The 20,233-nt window shown below is 44.5% G+C and overlaps 1 protein-coding gene across 6 annotated transcripts in view; it reads left to right on the top strand.

Annotated features, from left to right (window-relative positions):
• The first annotated feature begins 3,682 nt into the window (after nt 1–3,682).
• Nucleotides 3,683–20,233, top strand: part of tcf3b (transcription factor 3b) — a 33,195-nt gene continuing 16,644 nt past the window's right edge. For 4 of the 6 annotated variants that reach the window (XM_056276189.1, XM_056276188.1, XM_056276190.1 and 1 more), the window contains exons 1-8: nt 3,686–4,253; nt 7,425–7,524; nt 9,898–9,970; nt 15,595–15,668; nt 16,400–16,469; nt 17,971–18,011; nt 18,243–18,375; nt 19,017–19,063. In XM_056276189.1, coding sequence (XP_056132164.1) covers nt 7,447–7,524; nt 9,898–9,970; nt 15,595–15,668; nt 16,400–16,469; nt 17,971–18,011; nt 18,243–18,375; nt 19,017–19,063 — 516 coding nt within the window. In that variant the 5' untranslated portion in view covers nt 3,686–4,253; nt 7,425–7,446. Of the gene's footprint in view, nt 4,254–7,424; nt 7,525–9,897; nt 9,971–15,594; nt 15,669–16,399; nt 16,470–17,970; nt 18,012–18,242; nt 18,376–19,016; nt 19,064–20,233 lie in introns of all 6 variants that reach the window. The other 2 variants (XM_056276187.1, XM_056276191.1) reach the window with 2 other exon arrangements.

Genomic DNA, 20,233 nt, shown 5'->3' with positions numbered 1-20,233 from the left:
GAACAGATTGACACTTATGGCTGAATGTGTATCACATATGAACAGACTGCAGGGATGGGTAGCGAGCATGAAACCCGGCCATCACACAGTGGTTAGGTATAATGGAAGAGTAAAAAACATTGCTATTTGATGGGAGTTCAAGGGAACAAGAATCAAAGTTGGCATCTGCAACGCCTGCCTTGGTTTTCCACCACACTGCACGATTGCCCCCCCCCACCACCCCCACTATTTACTCTGTGCACAATGTATTATGAATAGACCAACAAAAAAAAAACCAGGAAAAAAAATGTACACAGGATTAAATAATTAGCACGTATTAGAGCACACTGTTATTTCTTTGTGAATTAATGTGATTCTACAGATCTGTACATAGATAAATATTTAATTAATATGCACAAATATATGACCGATTAGCACCAATGTGCCAAACATATGCTAATTTTCCATGTGCATCTGTCGTTAATTACAGATATGAAGCAGGCATGGCTAGAAGGAATCAGCCAGGGCACATGTGCCAGGATCCCTCCCTGTGTTTTTGTTAAGACTGTCCATTGTGCTGTGGATGTACTTTGAGATTATGGGTGACATGTTTGTGTTTTTGTTTGTCCAGCCCCGTGTAATAACAACGCCACGAGATTTAGGGTTACCATCTGCTAGGTTACCCATAGATGTGTCATTTTAGCATGGCCGATAAATCAGAGCACCCTATTATACAAACAACTATATATATATATATATATATATATATATATATACATACAACACACACACACACACACACGAAATATGTCTGTGTGCAAGTGAGTAGGGCTACTCAGAAAAAGCAACTGTTAATATGAAGTATGACTAATTCAGACAGCTAGTGGTGGGATGCCAGTAATGTCCGAGAGGGCTGCACGCTTCATGCTTCTTGCAAAATTGGACCGTATCTCTCAGCCTCTCCATTTTATACCGGTTGTTTTACAGCTGATTAGGATCCGATGCCATTCTATGCATTTGGCATTCATTTGGTTGAACATTCTCCTCCATCCCCCCCCTCCTTTTTTATTCTTCTTCTTCTCCTGCCACCCCCTCCCTTCTCTTCTTCAGCCTGGCTGCCCTTGTACATGCTCTCCATGTCAGACCCAGCTGTTACTACAAACTACTTGGAGGGCTTACAAGCCTCATTGCGAATACTGACAACAGCACTATTCTTACTCAAGGCCTAATGTCTACTGGAAAGAGAGAGAGGGAGAGAGAGAGAGAGAGAGAGAGAGAGTGGGAGAGAAATTTTTGCGGCTTCTCTAGAAATCTGTTTACCCACATAGTTGTTTCCATCTGTTCGAATCTAATCTTTTGATTAATGCGTTCTCCAATGAAAGGATTCCACATAGGTGTTAGATGAAGAGCTCAGGATGCCCTTCTCTGTTTCTTTTCTGATGCTGCAGCGGCTGTCGTCCCATTTCCGTACAGTGGGCTCCGAGTGTGTGTGTGTGTTTGTCTGTGTGTGTGTGTGTGTGTGTGTGTGTGTGTGTGTGTGTGTGTGTGTGTGTGTGTGTGTGTACGGGGTGTTTGTAAAGGTATTTATGGCCCATATGTGCGTTTTGTTCTGGGCAGTAACCCCATTACATTCCAAAGACGGTCCATGAGACTAATTAATGCTCTGTGCCGGGGCTTTTCCAAGGCCCCGTGGGACACCCATCAGATTATTTACCTATATGTCCTATTGACACCTAATCCAACTTCCCTCGGCAACCTTTGTGTAAACAGACAGATTGAGGCATTAGTGCAGGGTTTATGATAATGCCTCCTTGTTGTGCAGCATTTGCATTTTTCTGTGGCTCAGCTTTAAGGAGTGATGTACACCTTGCTCCCGAGGCGTAGGGCCTACACGCATACATTACGGCTACACGGGGACTACAGGGATCCATGTGGGAATCCACCGGTTGATCTTTAAATGACTTGTCACGGCGTTTTGATTGTTTCTGCTTTATTTCACAGCAAATACTGGTTTGTAATACAACGGTAGACGTGACGTTGTCATTACAGGCTGCTGTCAGTGAGAACTGGGGAGAGATTTGATCTGAACGTTACTCTCCTGGACAGACGTACAACAAAATCTGCCACATTTTTTGAGAGGCTAATTAGTTTTTTTTTTTTAACGTGAGATCAATTACACGTGATATCAAGTACATTTTGAAAAACAGCCCAAACAAAGGGTGTTTACCCCCCCCCCCCACTTATCTTGAGTCAGGTCGACCTTAAATCATTACAGTATCATCAACATAACTGGAGCTCGTTTCCAATGTTTATTGGTTCATTTTTTCTTTTTAATCTGTTTATCTAGCTCGGCTGCAGCCTCCCGGCGTCGCTGACAGAGCTGGAATGGTCATCCAGGAGGTCTCCTCCTCGCGTGTTTCAACTATTCTCCCTTTCTCCTCATTTCGCTCCGTCACCGCCTCCTCTCCTCTCCTCTCCTCTCCCCTCCCCCCACATCCATGCTCTCTGTTGTGATCCCTGCTCTGTGATCCGGTGCTCCGCCGTTTCCCTCCTCTCCTCTCCTCTGTGTGTGTGTGTGTGTGTGTGTGTGTGTGTGTGTGTGTGTGTGTGTGTGTGTGTGTGTGTGTGTGTGTGTGTGTGTGTGTGTGTGTGTGTGTGTGTGTGTGTGCGTGTGTGTGTGTGTGTGCGTGTGTGTGTGTGTGTGTCGGAGCAGGAACAGTTACAAGGGGTCTCTTGGTCTTACGGTTGTCGGAGAGAAAAAAAACCGAAAACGTAACCGGTGCCGACGCGAGAATAACGTTACATAATTGAAGCGCCTGACGCAAGAGCGCGCCGGATCGTGGATGGTTAAGATAAGTTGCTTTTTTCCGGAAGGCAGGGCTTCTTTTAGAAAGAGTAGCCTAATACATGTTTTCCAAAATAACTGGGATGCAATGCAGTCGGCCGCTAGGTAAAGCTTATAAGCAGGTGCTTCTAGTTGTGCAACGTTTATTTTTATTTTTTTTATTTTTTTTTCAGTTATTAATTGTGGCCCTGCAAAATGAAACTGAAAACGAAGTGATGTTAGGATGAGCAGGAATGCTCCCCAACACGCGACGGACGGACTACCGTGTGACATGTTTGGTCGATTTGCAAAGTCATGATAAGGAGTTCATGAACAAGGCGCCTTCCCTTCCTGGCGACCGGGTCAGATAATGCAGATAAAAATATGTTAAGCGAAACGTACACACGCCGGCTCTGATGCCACTTTACAACAAACAAGCTTCTTTCTTCTTTTTTTTAAACTGCACCTGTGGCCTACAGGCTTCCATCTTTATGGGTGGAAAGAGTCTGACACGAGGTCGACATTGTAATTTTTTTTGCAATCGTAAACGACACATTTCACCATTACCGCGTCTAATCTCACGCTTAAACATTTTACGAGTAAGAGGACATACCAAACAAAGTATTAAAATGATGTCAGCGGTACGCCGAAGCCACCCCTCAGCCCAGCCTCCCTCGGTACACAGGGAAAGTGAGCGTCAAAGGAGAGGGCGGGTCCAGACTGCGATCGGCGGCGGCCCGCTGGCTCCCGCGTGTGCCGGTCAACGGCGAACGGCTCTCCCATTGGCCAGACTCCTTCGCATTTATCGCTCCATCTCGCCGAGCTCGCCGTGTAAGTCGCAGCTAACTTTCTTACAGTAGCTTTCCGCTGGGTAACGTAGTGCCCGAAGTGCGCTCGTATTTCGAGGAGTGCGGTCCCGGCAGCGACCGGTAAGTCTTCACCGTAAGACCGCCGGATCGATCGGACGGTCAGTGGAGTTTGTTCAAGACGCGTCTCTTTCCGCGGGGGGGTGGGGGTGGAAAAAGCCTCTCTCAAAAGGCGTTTGAAATCGGACACCGCTTGGCTTTGAGGCCCTCACTTTTACGCGGAGGGATACGTTGTTGCGTCTGACAATGTGGACGGAGGTGGTGAAGATGTCTACTAGAAGAATGAAATCATCTCAATTGTAACAACATAAAGGAAGACGCCAGATTAGTAACTATTATACAATTGTTTGCACACAGACTTATAACAGTGTCACACACGTGGGCGCTGTGTGAAAACCAGATATACCGGAGCAAAGAAAGGAAAAAAAAAGGAAAGACAATCCAGCCTGAGCCAATGCGTTTCATGCACTGAGGTCGAAAATTCTCTTGAAGTTTTTTTTTTTGTTTTTTTGTTTTTTTCCCTTTGCGAGTCTCCGCTTTTTCCCTTTTTCCCTGCTGGATATCAGACACAACGAAGTGGCAAGGTAAAAGCATTTACTTAACACTGGTTGGTTCGGTTACGAAGTTTTGCATGGACGCGAGATGTTTCGTGGGGGCATTAAATTTGACGTCTCGCAAAAAATTTTTTTTTTTGGAAAAGTTTTCGGGAATGTGTGGTTTAAAGCGAGGGTGGGGGGGGGGAGATGTAGCTCAAGTTTTTGTCTGGGTTTGAGGTGGCGAGCCAAGTGTGTGATGGTCTCCGCATTGACCACGGAGAGGAGGAAATTACTCCTTTGTTCAGCAAAAAAAAAAAAAAAAAAGAAAAAAAAAAGACCCGACTTGACGTGACTTCACCGCGTTATAAGGATTCCCGTTCGGCTTTTGTCCCGTTTTGTCTCTTTTTTTAACCACTCGCTCGGCGAAGAAGGCGACATAACTGCATAGAGAGATTAATCCCTCACGTTCGCTTATAACGTTGCTGTGCCGTTTTATACCTTTCTGTTGCAGGGCTCATTTCGCCCTCAAAACACGTAAAAACAAAAAACAACTTTTCTTATGAAAACGTGATAGTCGCCCTCTTTTAAAAACATGCCTTTGTGGAAGTGTCTGGTCACCGGCTAGACTTTTATTTTATTGCACATTTGGCAGGAAATTCCTTATGCCCCCACCCCCACCATCTTTACTGAACTCCCTCATAATGCACAACTTCCCCTGATGGATGAAAGGGAAGAGCCCTAATATTACTTGGACAAGTTTGAGCCGTTCGCGTTTGTAGCCTTGTGTACGTGCCACTTGTGTCGAAAGATAATTTGTTTTTGTGTTTTTGTTTTTTTACCCACCTTGAAGGGCTGTCCGGTCCTCCTTGATCAAACTATGGGTAAAAAAAAGAAAGAGTGTTTGAAGGGGTTCAAAATAAACCCTGGATGGGTTGTCAGAGTCGCAGCCCAGCCAGAATTTACGAGATCATCAAAGGGAGACGTTTATTCCCAGAGGTAGCAGAGATCTTTAAATTCCCTTTTCTTTTTCTTCCCTTTTTTTAACTCGAGCTAATGTGAGTAGTTTTGGGATCTTGACAAATGGTGTTTTAGGTGGAATTATATTCTATATAAGACGGTCCTTTTGCATCTCTTCTTTATTTTAGGTGTTTTAGGTGGAATATAACACGGTCCTTGTGCATCTTTTCTGTGCTAGATTTGTAAATGTTGATTTTTATTTTCCTTCCCCCCACTGAGCAAGAATTGTTCTGTTGTCACAGCTGCAATAATGCGGGTAACACAAACTTTACATAGTCATTCGCTGGACTTCTAACGTGATTTGTGTTTCTCGATTGGACCGTAACACAGCAGACAAATACACGATTCCTGGCGCTCTGGATTGTGGGTTTTGACCAAAATGTGTATACATATATATATATATATATATATATATATTTTTTTTTTTGTTACTGGATATATTTGAGTGTGAGCCCATAGGAAGACGCATCGATTTGGTGGTCCCTGTTTATGTTTTCAGAGCATAAGTCACTCTGTCGCTGACAAAACGTCGTTTTTCTGCCTCTTTTTTTTTGTACACACACAAAACCGAGGCTCAAGTGACGTTTTGTTCCAAAACATAATGGTGTGTTTCACTGGAAGTACAGCTTTCTTTGTGTAAGATGACCTACCTTCTTTGCCTTGTGTGGGGTGACAAAGACCCTTAATCTGCTTCCTTCAAATATTGATCCAACCGAAGATGCCATTTTCTTACAATAAGCTCCACTATACTCTGTTTAACTGGAGGATGTGTGCCCGAGTATTGAGTGACTGCAGTTAGGTTTCAGTGTTGTGTGTGTGTGTGTGTGTGTGTGTGTGTGTGTGTGTGTGTGTGTGTGTGTGTGTGTGTGTGTCCCATATATTTTAAGTTCTCCATTGGACGCCTTATCCAGAACTTTGCAAATGCAATAAGAGATGTATTCCTAGCTTATTAACGCCATGCTATGTGTTGTGTTTACCTACCACCAACTTACCTTCTCACTAGGTTAGATTAGTTCAGCCATACTGAACCTTGTCTGCATGGGATGACCTTACAGCCATGCACATTTATTTTTGCATGTAGAAAAGGGATTTTTAGGCTCAGCTCCATTTTTTTTTGTCTTCATAATTGTACGGTGTTCAAGCGATTCCAAGTCGGAGACTGTCCCCCTCCGAGGTGAGGGCAATCATTTCCGCTCCTCACGTCTCAGGTTTCGTAAATAACACTCGGTGCAAGGCTTTTGCTTTTATTGTGTTATCGCAACAACAAATTTTGCTAGGGCTGGATTACAAAAGAGGCCGTAAAATCACACCACCTGTTGGTGTCCGAGTGCCCCTATTCGTCCTCCTCCTTTCCTTCACTGCCCGTCCCCGGTACGGCAGGCAGGGCCACCGCTCAGCATCAGAGAGAGCTCCCTCAGGCCTCTGCTGGAATGCAAAACATAGGGTAAATCCAGTATTCATGCTCGCAGTGTCATTTGACAAGGTTCCTTCAGAGTTGACATATGGTAATTTGGTAATGATGTGTTTGCATACAGTCATTAACGCTGCCTTCCACCCCTTATTTCCTTCGGCTAACAATAGTCCCAATTATGTCTGTAATTGTAAATGTATTGCATTCCCTTTTATGTTGCAACGAATGATCGACGTGTACTTGCATTATTTGTCAGGGCTGCATAGATAAAGACAAATTTTTGGGGTTACGTGCTTTTGATTTTACATAATGCAGCTCATTTGTCATTACTTTTCGGCGCCTTTTCCACTGCCTAGATAGAAAAGAAGTGTCTTGAGTTAAATGTAGTAGACGTTTCTGGAAGAGTCACCATTACTTAATTAATAGCCCCATAGTGCTTGTCTGTATGTCAAAACGCTAATAATTCTGGCCTCCTCTCACATTCTACATATGTGAATGAATTTTCCACATTTTACATAGTGAAACTCGCGAGGTCTTTGTGTGGGCCCTGCTTGGAAATGTTAACTTTTAAATCTCAAATTTAATCTCCGTCACAGAGTTGGTAACTGGGGGCGAAATGCCAGTTGCATCCGACTTTTAAGAATAGTGCTGGCAACTTACGGATCGAGGACTAGCCTTTATGAAGTTCAGGTGTTTTGAGTTTTCCACCTTTTTCAGAGCGAGCCACATTTAATGTGTGTGAAGTATTGATAGTACAAATCAAAATCAGTGTCTACAAATCTCTCTCCTAGGGTTTGTTAGAGACTGAAGGGAATGAACGAGCAGCAGCAGCAAAGAATGGCTGCAGTGGGAACAGACAAGGAACTCAGCGACCTCCTGGATTTCAGTGCGGTAAGAGAGTGAAACTGCAGACTGGGTGGTCCGGGTGGCAGGGGGACATGGGTGGCATTGGGGGAAAAAGTTGGTGAGAGTCAAAACAAGGTTCGAGTGAGGCGGAGAACTGAGCCAGGAAAGTGGGCACAGAGAACAGGAGAAGGTGAGACAGCAATCCGGCTGGCAAGGGGTGAAAACAAACTGGAGACGGTTTCCATCAGTCCCACCTTTTTTTCTTGCTTAGTTTCTATAAGATCTATTACAGCACATTTTTGAATAGTTTTACTGTAGGGATGGCCAGGTGTTGGCTAGAAAAATGTACCACATCACACTGGTCACAATTATCCATAATAAGTGCTATTTAAATAAATGTACAAGAAGCTGGAAATGATACAGGAGTTACTCCCTTGAAGAAACTCACCCCCGTTCCCCCCACAGTTGTTAGGCTGTACGGGAAATAACTCTGATCTATGATCTAGGCTGATCAGACAGCTTCTTTATTCACGGAAATGTGGGTCTGTTTCCTATTCTTCTCCTTTGGGGGCATTATTTTTTTCAGTTTTGTTTTGCAGTTTTGTTACGCGTTGTTGTGTAAACCTGGTTTTGGTGGTTGATTATCGCTGAAATGCTTTCAGAAGTATACTCCTGACATCCTCTGCAGAGCAGTTTGAGTTCTGTCACTGTGTGGCTTGTGTTTACCCACGCTCTCGTTTGTTTTGAAGTCTTCTGTTGTTGCTTTGCATTGACTTTCATCGCTCATAGGCCCAATGGAGCGGTGTTGTTCCTTGAATAGACGGGCAAAAGCAAATTCTCCGTTATGGATAAGTGTTGTATATTGGGGACCAAAGGTAATTCCCAGCTAATTAAGGAAATGTTTGTCAGCAGACTTAATGCCCTGTGAGGTTTCTTTTTGACCAGTTGTGGTGGATTAATACGGGGGTCTTAAATGCAATGCCCGAGTCATTGAAGCCCTGTGATGTGTAAGATTGGGGAACACCAGCACCAGCTGTATTTCCAAGTCATTTCAAATGGGTCCAGTAAAGCATTGGGCATTGTTAGTGGAGCACTGACATGAACTGAACTGGATCACGGCTGTCCGGTTGCCGCTTTATTAATTGCTCTGTATTTCTTGCTCCACAACAACCAGGAAAAATAAAAAAGATCTCTCGTTTTCGTGGGAGGTGATCCTTAGTCAGCCGCGTTCGTGATTCTTGAAGCGATGAGTCGCCATTCGCTATCGACAGATATTCAATCTAAATAAGCCATTGATCGCTGAGTGAGAAAGTTTACACTGTACACATGTCGCCCCCTGTTATTTGTCGGCTAGCCGGTCAACACAGACGGGGCACGAACCGGACACATGTTGTGATATTTACCAACAGAGGTGACGGAAACGAGGCACATTTTGAAAAGAGAGATCACTAAAAGATTCTGCATCTCTTTACTAAGACAAACCCGGTAAGAGATTTATCAGTAGATGCTTTGTGTTTTGGGACTGGCAGATTGCGTTGTGGTTGTAGATGGCCTAGATACAAAAAAGGTTGGCATCGTGGAGTTTGACGCAACATATTACGAGAGCGTGTTGCCGAGTAGACCTCCAGACCACATTAACCTCAGTCTATCTAACATCGAGGCGTTGGGTTCAATAAGAGTTTGACCTGTTAGGATTTGCACTCTTGTAATGTATATGGCTGTGCGAGGGCATTCATTTCTACAACACTGTATATCTTTCGGAGGGGGACACACCTCCAGATTCTCCCTGCTCAGTGCAAAAAGGAGCTGAGATGGTTGCAGCCCTTTTTTTGAGGAGCTCACTTGAGAAGCGGAATCGGTTTTAATTGGCCAATTATGAAACGAGTATTAAACAATTAAATGAAGCGTTACGAAAGGTAGAAGTAAACGAGTGAAATTGAGATTTTAAAAAGAGAAAATATGTCATTGAAACGTGTGGTATCTTCTATACCGTACACTTGTGGTTTTTGGAAGAGCCGTCCTGTTGGTGAGCTATGGACGCCATTAGAGCCAAGATGGTCTCAAGAGGGCTCACGATTGCAATTTTACCTGTGACTTTCACCTGTAAATATTTTGTCTGTATAAGTTTCACATTTTTCAAATGTGTATTTAATTTTGGAATGACAAATCTGTAATGTTTTATTAAAGCAAATGTTTTATGTCGTAGAGGAAACTTGAGGAAAACGTGATTTCCAAAGCAACTGTATAGACTCAACCCCAAAAGGCAAAAGGATATGATCTCACTTATTAATGGGAAGTGTGTGTGTGTGTGTGTGTGTGTGTGTGTGTGTGTGTGTGTGTGTGTGTGTGTGTGTGTGTGTGTGTGTGAAGTGTGCCATCCTGTGCTCCGTCACTAATCTGTCCCCCTCTCTCTTGCAGATGTTCGCACCTCCTGTGGCCAATGGAAAGAACAGACCAACAACGCTCGCAAGCAGTCAGTTTGGTGGATCAGGTAAGCTTCTCGGCTCATCGGGGGACCCACATAGTGTCCTCTGGTTGTCTTTTTATTGCCTGCTTAATCATTTAAATCTAATAAGTCTCGGTGAATCATGCATTTGTTGTGCACAAAATTTGATTATTGTTATTTTTCATGCATTTGCTGTCAGTTGTTTTTTGTGTTTGCGTCCTTGTTTATGGACAAGGCTGTGTTCTGTGGTTGCACAGGCTGCAGTGTTTGCGTTTGCCTTTCAGCTAAATGAGAATTTACTAATTGTGTGTCAAGAAAGCTTGTGTTTCTTTATTGGACACATCAAATAGAAATGGACTGCATTCAACATAATATCCCCCATTTTATAGCTGGTGGAAATTGGCAAATGTCTGTAGGGGGAGAAAAAAAAAACAAAAACAAAATATTTGATGTTTGGTTCCAGGATCGCAGCATGCCTGTATTTTATCAAGGCAGGATGAGGAGTACTTTTGTATAGTGTACTGTTGGTTGTGAGATGTGTAGAGCTAGTCATTTTGATGTGAGTTTTTATTCGGTGGCATTCAACAGCTTTGTGTGTGTGTGTGTGTGTGTGTGTGTGTGTGTGTGTGTGTGTGTGTGTGTGTGTGTGTGTGTGTGTGTGTGTGTGCGCGTGCGCGTGCGCGTGCGCGTGCACATGCAGTCCAAAACTGAGCAGATTTGTTGATTCGAGTTAAGGTCTTTACACACCTAGTCCAATTTTTCTCCCTTCTTTAATCTGCCATCATGGTCCAAGAACTCGGGGGGGGGGGGGGGTGTCTCTAAAAGCTTATTGATGGATGTGAAAAATCACCACAAATCAAAACCGCTCCATGTACGTTTATAATGGGTGACTTTTTTGGAGTTGTGCAAAATAATGGACAGAATTTTAGGTTGTTTTTTGTTTTTTTTTAAATAGTGCAAAATTTTGTGACAAAAAAAAGAATCCACTTGATATGCAAAAGCCCTTTAGCCCCAAGTGAATATAATTTTATCAATATTCCTCTAGTCAATGGCTGTCTTTCATTTGACATCTGCGTGTTTTTAATAGTTATTTGAAAGTGCAAAATGGCTGTCGGCTTGCCTCTCCTGAACACCTGAATGCTTCTGAGTGAGCTTTGTGCTCTCCCTGAATGTTATTAGTAAGTCGTGTTGCTCCGTTCCTCTGTCACCCTGCCAACCTGCCGTGTGAAATCGAGTCACACTCCCCGGCGTTCCCCAGAGTGAGAACTCAGCCACTGAGGAACAAAGGGAGAAAAGGGGCTTATGGACTTGAAACGACTCCCCCACCCTGAAGTGTAAAACACTCCTCCCCCAACACGGCACAGGGCTCTTCCCCCCACTGATCTGCAGGAAATGGCCTGAGCCCGAGACAATGCCCCTCACCCCCAAGCCTGCAGCCTCTTAAACTGGCCCAGCATGCAGCGAGCGGCCTGCATGGAGGAGAGAGTGTGCGCTGAATAGAGGGATCAGCCTGTGGAAGGCAGGATTCTGTTTGTTTCTGTTAGAGCAGGCAATTACTTAGCACCAAGGAGTTAATTCCTGCCCCCCTCCCCGAGTCCTAAAGTGTGCCCCTTGGTCATTGACACCCATTTGAATGCGATACTTCAAGCTGTCACATTTAACTTCCAGAGAACTCCAGGTACCCCCTTATAGCACTTGAGAGCCAAAGTGCTAGCATCTACAAATTCCGGGGCCAGGACTTCCTCGTAGATCTGTATCTTGTTATAGCGCAGACGTCGCGCGCCGTCTTATCTAGGTGAGGAAGAGAAGAGATGGAAGTTCAGACACTGGTGTATGCTGATCCTTAAGATTTCACATCTGTTTTTTGTTAACAGGATGTGCCTCCTGTATTTTGGAAAGCGGACCTAGAAGATGGCCCTGGGGTGTTGCTCTGTGCGTTTTAGAGAGTCGCATGTGGTTCCACGGCGATATAAGATTATGGCCGGGAAACCGATCGATTACAGAAACGAGCGAATGAAACACAGAATGTCCGTCCCATGACGTCATGTCGGTGGCGTGTGTTGTGTGGGAGCCGGCAGCGCGGGAACAGCAGAGAGTGGCCTAGTGGGCCACCAGACCACCTCTATTCATCAACACAAAAGTGCTCAGAGGGGTGCTAATTGCATTAGGCGTCCTTCTCCCCTTCTCAGTGGCCGGAGCATGTGTGGAGGGGCGAGACAAGAGGGGTTTTGCTGGGCGGGAGGGAGGGGAAAGGATTGGAGAGAATTGCGGGGTGTTTGGGATATAAGGGGCAGGGTTTTGTGAGGTGGGAGCCGGCCAAACCTACAAACCCTCAGGCAGGCGTCCCCTCTGTCACCTCTGCAGCTGCTGGCACCCCCCAACACACACACACACACACACACAATCACACACACACAAATGCACGGGATACGACGGGCCAGCTTCCCCCTGATCACAACAAACAACATTGCTGGTTTACACGTCGGGTCTTTTCACACTCTCTACTGTCTTGTTCTCTCTCTCTCTCTCGCTCTCTCTCTCTCTCGTGCGGAGTATCATGTCACTAGTGTTACGCTGTGTATAATCGTGTTGTTGTTGGGAAGCCTCAACCTTTACACATGAAGATCAAACAACGAGTAGGTTTTGTGGCTGAGAATGTGAATTTCCCAGGGCTTCGCTTCAGTCGTATTTTGTCTCGCATTGAAACCTGCATGAGGTCGATTGATCTGTTGTGTTCCGGGTCAATACAGTCGGTTTTACACATCCATAGAAATGTGTCCTCTTTGGCTCAAGAGGAAGAAAAAAAAAAGAAGAAAAGATGTGGCAAAAAATAAATATTGGTTACTAATGTCACGTTTTTAGAATTGTGATGTATGCCGTGCATGAAATCAGACGGCTCTCCCTCCACAGGGATGATCAGTTCGATCAGCATACGGACCCATCTGGGGTTTTTTTTTTTTTTGTCTGTGGCAAAAATGAATTGATCCTGTTTGTCAATGGTGCTGTCCTTTTTAAAATATATGTCTGTAGAGCGGAAACACGGCATGACTATAATGTTTATCAAAAAGAGAACTTTCATTTTCATTCTGACTATATATATATATATATATAAAAGTCATGGCTGCGGCCACGGCATAAGGGTTGTCCTCCTTCTGACAGTCAGACCTCACCAAGCCTGTAATCTAGCAGCAAAAAAATATCTGTGCTCAGATACGTAATGGTTTTCACCCCTCTTAATTTTTCCGTTTCCGTCTTTTGCAGAAAATATGGTAAGCGATTGACACTTGCCGTGATCGCACACGGTGTAGGTGGGAGTGGGGAGGGACGAGTCATGGGGGGGTTGTGCTTGCAGAAACAGTGATATTAAATAATGTCATTAATGCTAGTGATTTTTTTGTAAACCTTTTTCCATTGCAGTTCCAAAGCCTACCAGAATCAATCGTGGCAGGTAAAGAAATGCATGGTTATGGCGTAATCAGAAGCGCGGTAGTGTTGGCTGTAATAGGAGGCAGTCTTGTCACGCATCAGTGCATTTTTCCATTGCAACGAAATGCAGAAGAATCTAGAAGGCCATACATGGGTTTCAAAATGATGTGTCACTTCAGAGGTCTGTAGGGATTGTACACTAATCTTGTAGACATATCTAATCCGGGCACTTGCTTGGTGCAGCTAAGTGTCCTCCGGTGCTAGAAGTTTCTTTCTGTGTTATTAGAAACCTACCAGCTCTGCAGAGGAGCAGTATCGGTGTAACGGTTGCATTGACGTTAACATGACGAACATAATGACAGACGAGCACAAATGCAACGATATTTAGTCATCTTCTCTTCACTCCTCTTTTCTCTTGGCATGCCAAGAGTGTTGGCTTTCATAGGCTGGCTGAGCATCAGTGTCACCTCGACACCTCTCCACCTTGTTTTTAATTGCCTCTGAGTTAATTACTCCACTAAGTGTGAAACAATGTTGTCAGACTTCTCCTGCATAGCAGCGCTCTCTCGCTCTCTCCCCTCTGCTCCCCCGCTGGCCAAATGGAGGCTTCATAGCAGGGCGTGGGGCGTATTGGAAATTGTCAGTTCGTGGGCCTGCTAGGCCTACTCAGTGCAGATTATTGCTCTGACGGCGACAATATGGGGCTTGTGTCACCTTATGTAAGCACGGAGAACTTTCGAACGCCAGCGATTTTGGTGAAAATAACGGACGATTGCATGGCAGCCGAAAGGGAAGGGGTGCTCGAGTTCACACGCGTTGGTTCGTTGTTGGGCCAGTTGCCCGTTGGTGACCGACTGTCGATGATTTTATAGATCTTGTGCTCCTCTGAAGTGGGGTTTTATCTTCTTGATTTGGTACGGCTCCTTCTGGCAACAAGCTGTGGATGAAGTGTCTTCACAAAAGGCCTGGTCTGTCATCTTTATTTAGCAGCGGGCCCATCACCAGCATCCTGTGTCGTCGGAGACGGTTGACGGCGGCACTGTGCTTTATTAGCGCTGTGGCCTTTCAGCAGGGCCGGTCTGACAGTGAGCGAGTGAGGCTGATCTTTTGAGGTCCCTTCTCTTCCCTGCTCTCCTGATTCTCCATGCCACTGGCATCAGCTTCATAGATCACGGCTGTCACAGTGTGTGTAGGTGCTTGCACCGCTCTGTTAGTCTCATCACTCATTCTCACTCGTCAGCCAGGCTGCTGATCTCGCCCAGACCCCTCTTGCTCTCCCTCCCTCTTTTTCTCACTCTCTCTCTCTCGTCTCCTTGCTCTCTCCTTCCATCCCCTCAGTCTCACTCGCTCTCCCTCTCTTGCTCGCTCGCTCTCTCTATCGCTTTCGCTCTCTCACACACGTTTTTTTAATTAGGGAAGAAAAAAAAAATCAAAGGCGAAATATGAATATTCATAAGGAAACTGCATTAATATGCACAATTATGCAAATCAGTATGCAATTAAGCCTTGTGTCTCCAGAGAGCTTGGATAGCATTAGCGCATAAGACAGGGAGAAGGGGATGATGGGGGTATTTTGGAGTTTTTCTGCTCCACCAATCTTTCGGGTGCCCCCCCCCCCTTCTCCCTCTGCCACACATCAGCCCTTTGTTTACCTAAAATAATCAGTTAATGTTACGAGCTTTAAACATCTTTTCTGTCTGTGTTCATATGTAGCTGCAGCCCAGTTGAGTGAGTGAGTGAGTGAATTTACATTAAAATGAAGACGTATTTCGTCCAATTTAAGGTTTTGGATTTTTTTTAGTAGACACTATGGAAGGATGGCTTATTACTCCTCAGTCACTATAATAAATCCATGTTTATACCTTACCAATGGCTTCAATGAGCATTAGTTCCCATAGGTTTTTCAGAAATCCACTCGAATCGCATTACATCTTAAATGCAACATCTACATTTCCTTTCCTCAACCATGATTTTCTGTTTCTTCTGTCTCGTCCAAGCCCCGCCAACACCTGCTTCTGGCAGGACAGACACTGGCTGATATTTAGTAAAGCACCGGGGCTTGCTTCATCCCTGAAACAGTCTGGTAGTAATTTCATAGATTCGTATGGGTAATTCAAACAACCTTAAACGGCGTCATCCCAACGTAATCCCAGTTTGTTTCAGCTCTGCTTCCGTTTAGGTTTCTGATCTTCTTACCCGTTTGTCTAACAACATGTCTCTCTCTCTCTCTCTCTCTCGCACAGCTTTAGATGAGCGCAGCGGCTCCGGGTCATGGGGATCAGCAGAACAGAACAGCCCCTCCTTCAGCCAGGGACGGGTAAGAACTGATCGTGCACGTGCGTCCACACTCACGTGCACCCACACCCACACGCACACGCGGGCAGACTGTGGTTGAACTTGCTGCTTTTTGTGGTTTTCAAGTTGAGAGAAAATTTACCTGATGGCAGGACACTATTGGCTCTTTTTCTGTCGCGCAATTGTGTGCACATGATAACACCCTCAGCCATCTCAACAGTTTAGTATTTTGGCATACTTTGTGCCATTTTTGATTTGGAGCGGTAGTTTTACTCTCTCTACCTAATGGCCTTGGCTCAGAACCGTGTATTGGCAAGCACTGTGCTAGCCCTGAACCTCCGAGGAAGCCCACTGGTAATTGCAGCTTCACATCCGCTGTAACTGTCTTGGCACAACTCTGTGTAAATACAAGGAACGGGGGATGAAATGGATGCAGCAGACTTTGATTACCACGAGTTGATAATTAAGAAAGTCGGAGTTTGAATCCCCCAAGCTGATGCAGACCTGCTTGGCACGGATCCTGTTGGTTAGCAGGGAGAGGGAGGGTAACCACTAAACCGTACAGTTGGGAGAAGATGGGGAATGGCCTTGAAGCACTGGTTATCATTCAGGTGCTTTTGCATGCTTGTGTGCTTGTGTGTGTGTGTGTGTGTGTGTGTGTGTGTGTGTGTGTGTGTGTGTGTGTGTGTGTGTCTTTTTTTTTTTTAAGGGCACCTCGGCATGTTATTTATGTCAGTTTTATTATTCTTGCAGGGTTATGAAGGATCCCACTACAGTGAACACGAAGGTCTGTCCTCCCCATTCATCAGCTCAGGGATCACAGGTATGAGCATACAACTGGAAAAGTCTAGTCAATTTTATTTGTGTAGCCCAATATCACACATTACAAATTTGCCTCAAGTGGCTTTACAGCAACACAACATCCTGTCCTTAGACCCTCGCATCGGATAAGGAACGACTCCCTAAAAAGAATAACCTTTAATAGGGAGAGAAAATAGGAAGAAACCTCAGGGAGAGCAACAGAGGAGGGATCTCTCTCCCAAGATGGACAACGTGCGGTCGATGTTGTGTTTACACAATTTACACAATACAGCATTGAAAGAGGATAACATAATTATAATGGAATTATAGAATATATGAAGAATATAATCAGGAGGATGGCAAGCAGTGTCCAGACACCACCAGAACAGCCCAGGACCCGAGCCACGCGACCACCATCACCATGTTAAAAAAAAAGGGGGGGGGCTACAGTTATAAAGCCTTTTACAGAAAACAGTCAATATGATAATAACTAATAGTGATAAAAGTAATATTTATGATGACAATAAGCTGTTTTTATAGTGCGCTTTTAAAAACAACGGTTTTACAAAGTGTGTTGACAGATACAGCAAACGCAGAATACTCAGAAAGCAGTATAACGCCAGAAATCCAAACGGTCAGGTCAAATAAAAGCGAGACGAAATGAAGGTAAAGTCAAGATAAAGTTAAAACATGAAGGCAAAAGACGCAAAAACACAGTAGAGAGAAAACGGAAGGATGTTGATAGACAGTAAAAGACAATAAAAGGCAGTAAAAAGAAACAATAAAACTTGTAAGTATAACTATATACAATTAAAATAATAAAAGCAATAAAAAGACGACATCACATGAAAGCAAGTGTGTAAAGATGGGTTTTAAGAAGTGATTTAAAAGAAGTCGCTGATCCTGTGAGTCTCGTCTCTTCGAGCCGAGTTGTTCCAAAGCCGGGGGGGGGGCCCTGACGGCAAATTCACGGTCACCTTTAGATTTGGGCCTCGACTTCGGAACGGCAAGAAAGCCCCTCCACCTGAGGATCTAACACAACTGAATTATTTTTTCAAAAAAAAAGCACAAGTTTACGTGACAGGATGGTGCCTACCACTGCACAAGACGAGGAGCCGAGTGACCTTTCACACCAGCGGCCCCGACCTCTCTCTCTCTGTTCAAATGGTCATAAGCACCAGGTTTTCAGCTTGATGGCCGACATAATGGTTTATACTTTATTTTGTCATGTCCACAAAATAGTTGTCTCTGGTTGGCTGCTGTCTGTCTGTGTGTGCGTGCATGTGTGTGTTCATTCGTTGAGTGTTGGAGATGTCGGGGCACTGAAGCAGAAACCCTCCCTAGGGTTTTGTCTGGCAGGCAGCTTTATGCAGCTGAGCGTGCCGGAAAAAAAAAAGACGAGGGCATCTCTGGACTTTTTGTACTTCCGAAAAAAAACCCTTCTTTTCATTTGCACTATCGCACATTATTACCTCTTGTGTCTATATACGATGCAGTTTTTCACACGCATTGTCATTTTTCAGGTAAAAACGAGAGGCCACCGTATACGTCCTTCAGTGGGCAGGTGAGTTCATGTCAGGTCTACTTCTCGCTTCTCTCTACAGCAGTAAAAGATAAATTCATTGTAGGTGCCAGTGTAAACGTGTCCCATTTTCTCACTTCTCTTTTTTTGTGGGAAATACTTTGAATTGGGGGTTTTTGTTTCCAAGAAGAGAGGCTGTTTGTTTTTGCGCCCCTCTTCACCCATTAATGTATTATTAGTAACCCCCCCATCTCCCTGTTTTCTTGTGGTTAGCCTGGCTTCCTCCCCAGCGACATAGCGATGCCCAGCCCAGATGCCATGTCCCCCTCTGGCCTGAAGCCTGGCTCACAGTTCTACCCATCCTACCCCAACAACCCCAGGAGACGACCCCCTGAAGGAAACATAGGTAAGACAACTGGGCAAAAACATTCTTCAGAGATGGTTTTTTTATTATAATTATTATTATGTGCACCATTGCACTTAATCACCTCTTATTTTGCTTGTATAAGTCAATCCTTGTGTATATGTCTGAAGACTGTAGTGTTGTAGTGTTGTTATTCTATGTGAAGTACACTGAGAGAGCCACGAAACCGGAGTCAAATTCCATTTGTGTGCAAACCTACGTGGCCAATGAACATTATTCTGATTCTGGTTATTATTTTTTTCTTCTTGGTTGATTTTTGCATTTCTGTTTTAGTAAAGCATCAATTTCCCATTTTAGTTAACTTTGTGTTCGGCTCGGTTATCTGCACCCCAAACTCGTGTCTGATTTTTATGAGACAGAATGGCACCACCTCTGAATTCCTTTTTTGTTGTGTCTCTGATAAAAAAAGAAGGTTCAGAAAAACGGAAATACCGTTAAACAAACACACACACACACACACACACACACACACACACTCACTCCCTCACATTATTTTAAGTCATTAGACAGTTGATGAAACTCAGTTGATGTACCTGAACTGATAAAACACTAAAATAATCACTACAAAATCCTTGTTTCTTTTGTGTGTGACTTTAAGCCTACCTCTGTCTCTTACTGTGTAGATACCCAGCCAAAGAAGATCCGGAAACCCCCTGGCCTGCCGTCCTCGGTAAGAGCTAATTTCTGCTCGTCTTCACAGCCGACAGCCAGTGTGCTTTGCCTCTGTCTCTCTCTCACACTCTCTTGTTTGTCTCTGTCTCTCACTCTGTCTGTCTCTGTCTGTCTGTCTCTCACTCTCTGCCTGTTTGTCTCTCTGTCGCTCTCACTGTCTTTCTCTCACTCTCTGTTTGTCTATCACTCTCTGTCTCTCTCTCGCTCACTCTGTCTGTCTGTCTTTCTCACTGTCTCTCTCTTGCTTTGTCTCTCTCTCTCTGTCACTCGCTCTCTCGTTGTCTCTCTCACTGTCTCTCTCTCTTTCACTGTCTCTCTTTCATTCTCTGCCCCTCTCTCTGTCTCTCTCACTCGCTCTCTCTCTTTGCCTCTCTGTCTTTCTCTCACTCTGTGTGTCTGTCTGTCTCTCTCTGTCTCTCGCTCCTCTTTCTTTTTCACACTCTCAGAACTCTCCCCACTGCTTGAGCAGTTTTGTGACAGTCGGGTGAAGCTCATAGCTCTGTCAGACTGTTTGCTGGCAGCCTGGCGACTCAGAGATCCTGTAATAAACATCCCTCTGGTTGTCTGTATGCAGCACTGTGTTTGGTTGTCCTCGGCGGTTTGTTGTGGACATGCAAAAATGAAAACATTTGGATGGCACCCCATCAGCCCTGTCCACTGTCCGAACTTGAATTGCGTTGTGGTCCACAAAGCCCCCTGTCACAAAAGGGGTAACAAAGTGTTGGTGTGTGTGGTGTAAAGAGTCTGGAGCAACACAGCTATCTTATAGTACTTTGATTTAATGTGCTCAGTGTCACAATTTGTCAGTGAGCTGATACCGCCTTTTGTGAGGATGCAAACAACTGAAAAAATTTAGCCATCGATCCCAGGTCTGTATTAATTTTTTATCACTGATATGATGTGAAGGTAATTTCCCCAGGATTATGCATTGGGTCGCAGTTGCTCCCACCGTTTCCTTTTACAATTAGCCTTTTCATCCTCAATAATTATCTAGCTGTCAGTAACCGCTTGGTGTCTCAAAAACTTCCTTCTGCTTAATCACAATAAATCCGGTGTTGTCATATTTGGCAGACCACTTCGACTTCTAAAATACATGAAAATCTTGGCATCCAGTGTTGAACCAGCTGTCAGTAATTTGGGGGTCTCCTTTGATTCTGGTCTGAATTTT

This window comes from Lampris incognitus, chromosome 3 (genome assembly GCF_029633865.1).
Source record: "Lampris incognitus isolate fLamInc1 chromosome 3, fLamInc1.hap2, whole genome shotgun sequence".
Lineage (NCBI taxonomy): Eukaryota > Metazoa > Chordata > Actinopteri > Lampriformes > Lampridae > Lampris > Lampris incognitus.
The sequence above is the reverse complement of the archived record's forward strand: the minus strand, read 5'-3'. Positions and strand labels throughout refer to the sequence as shown.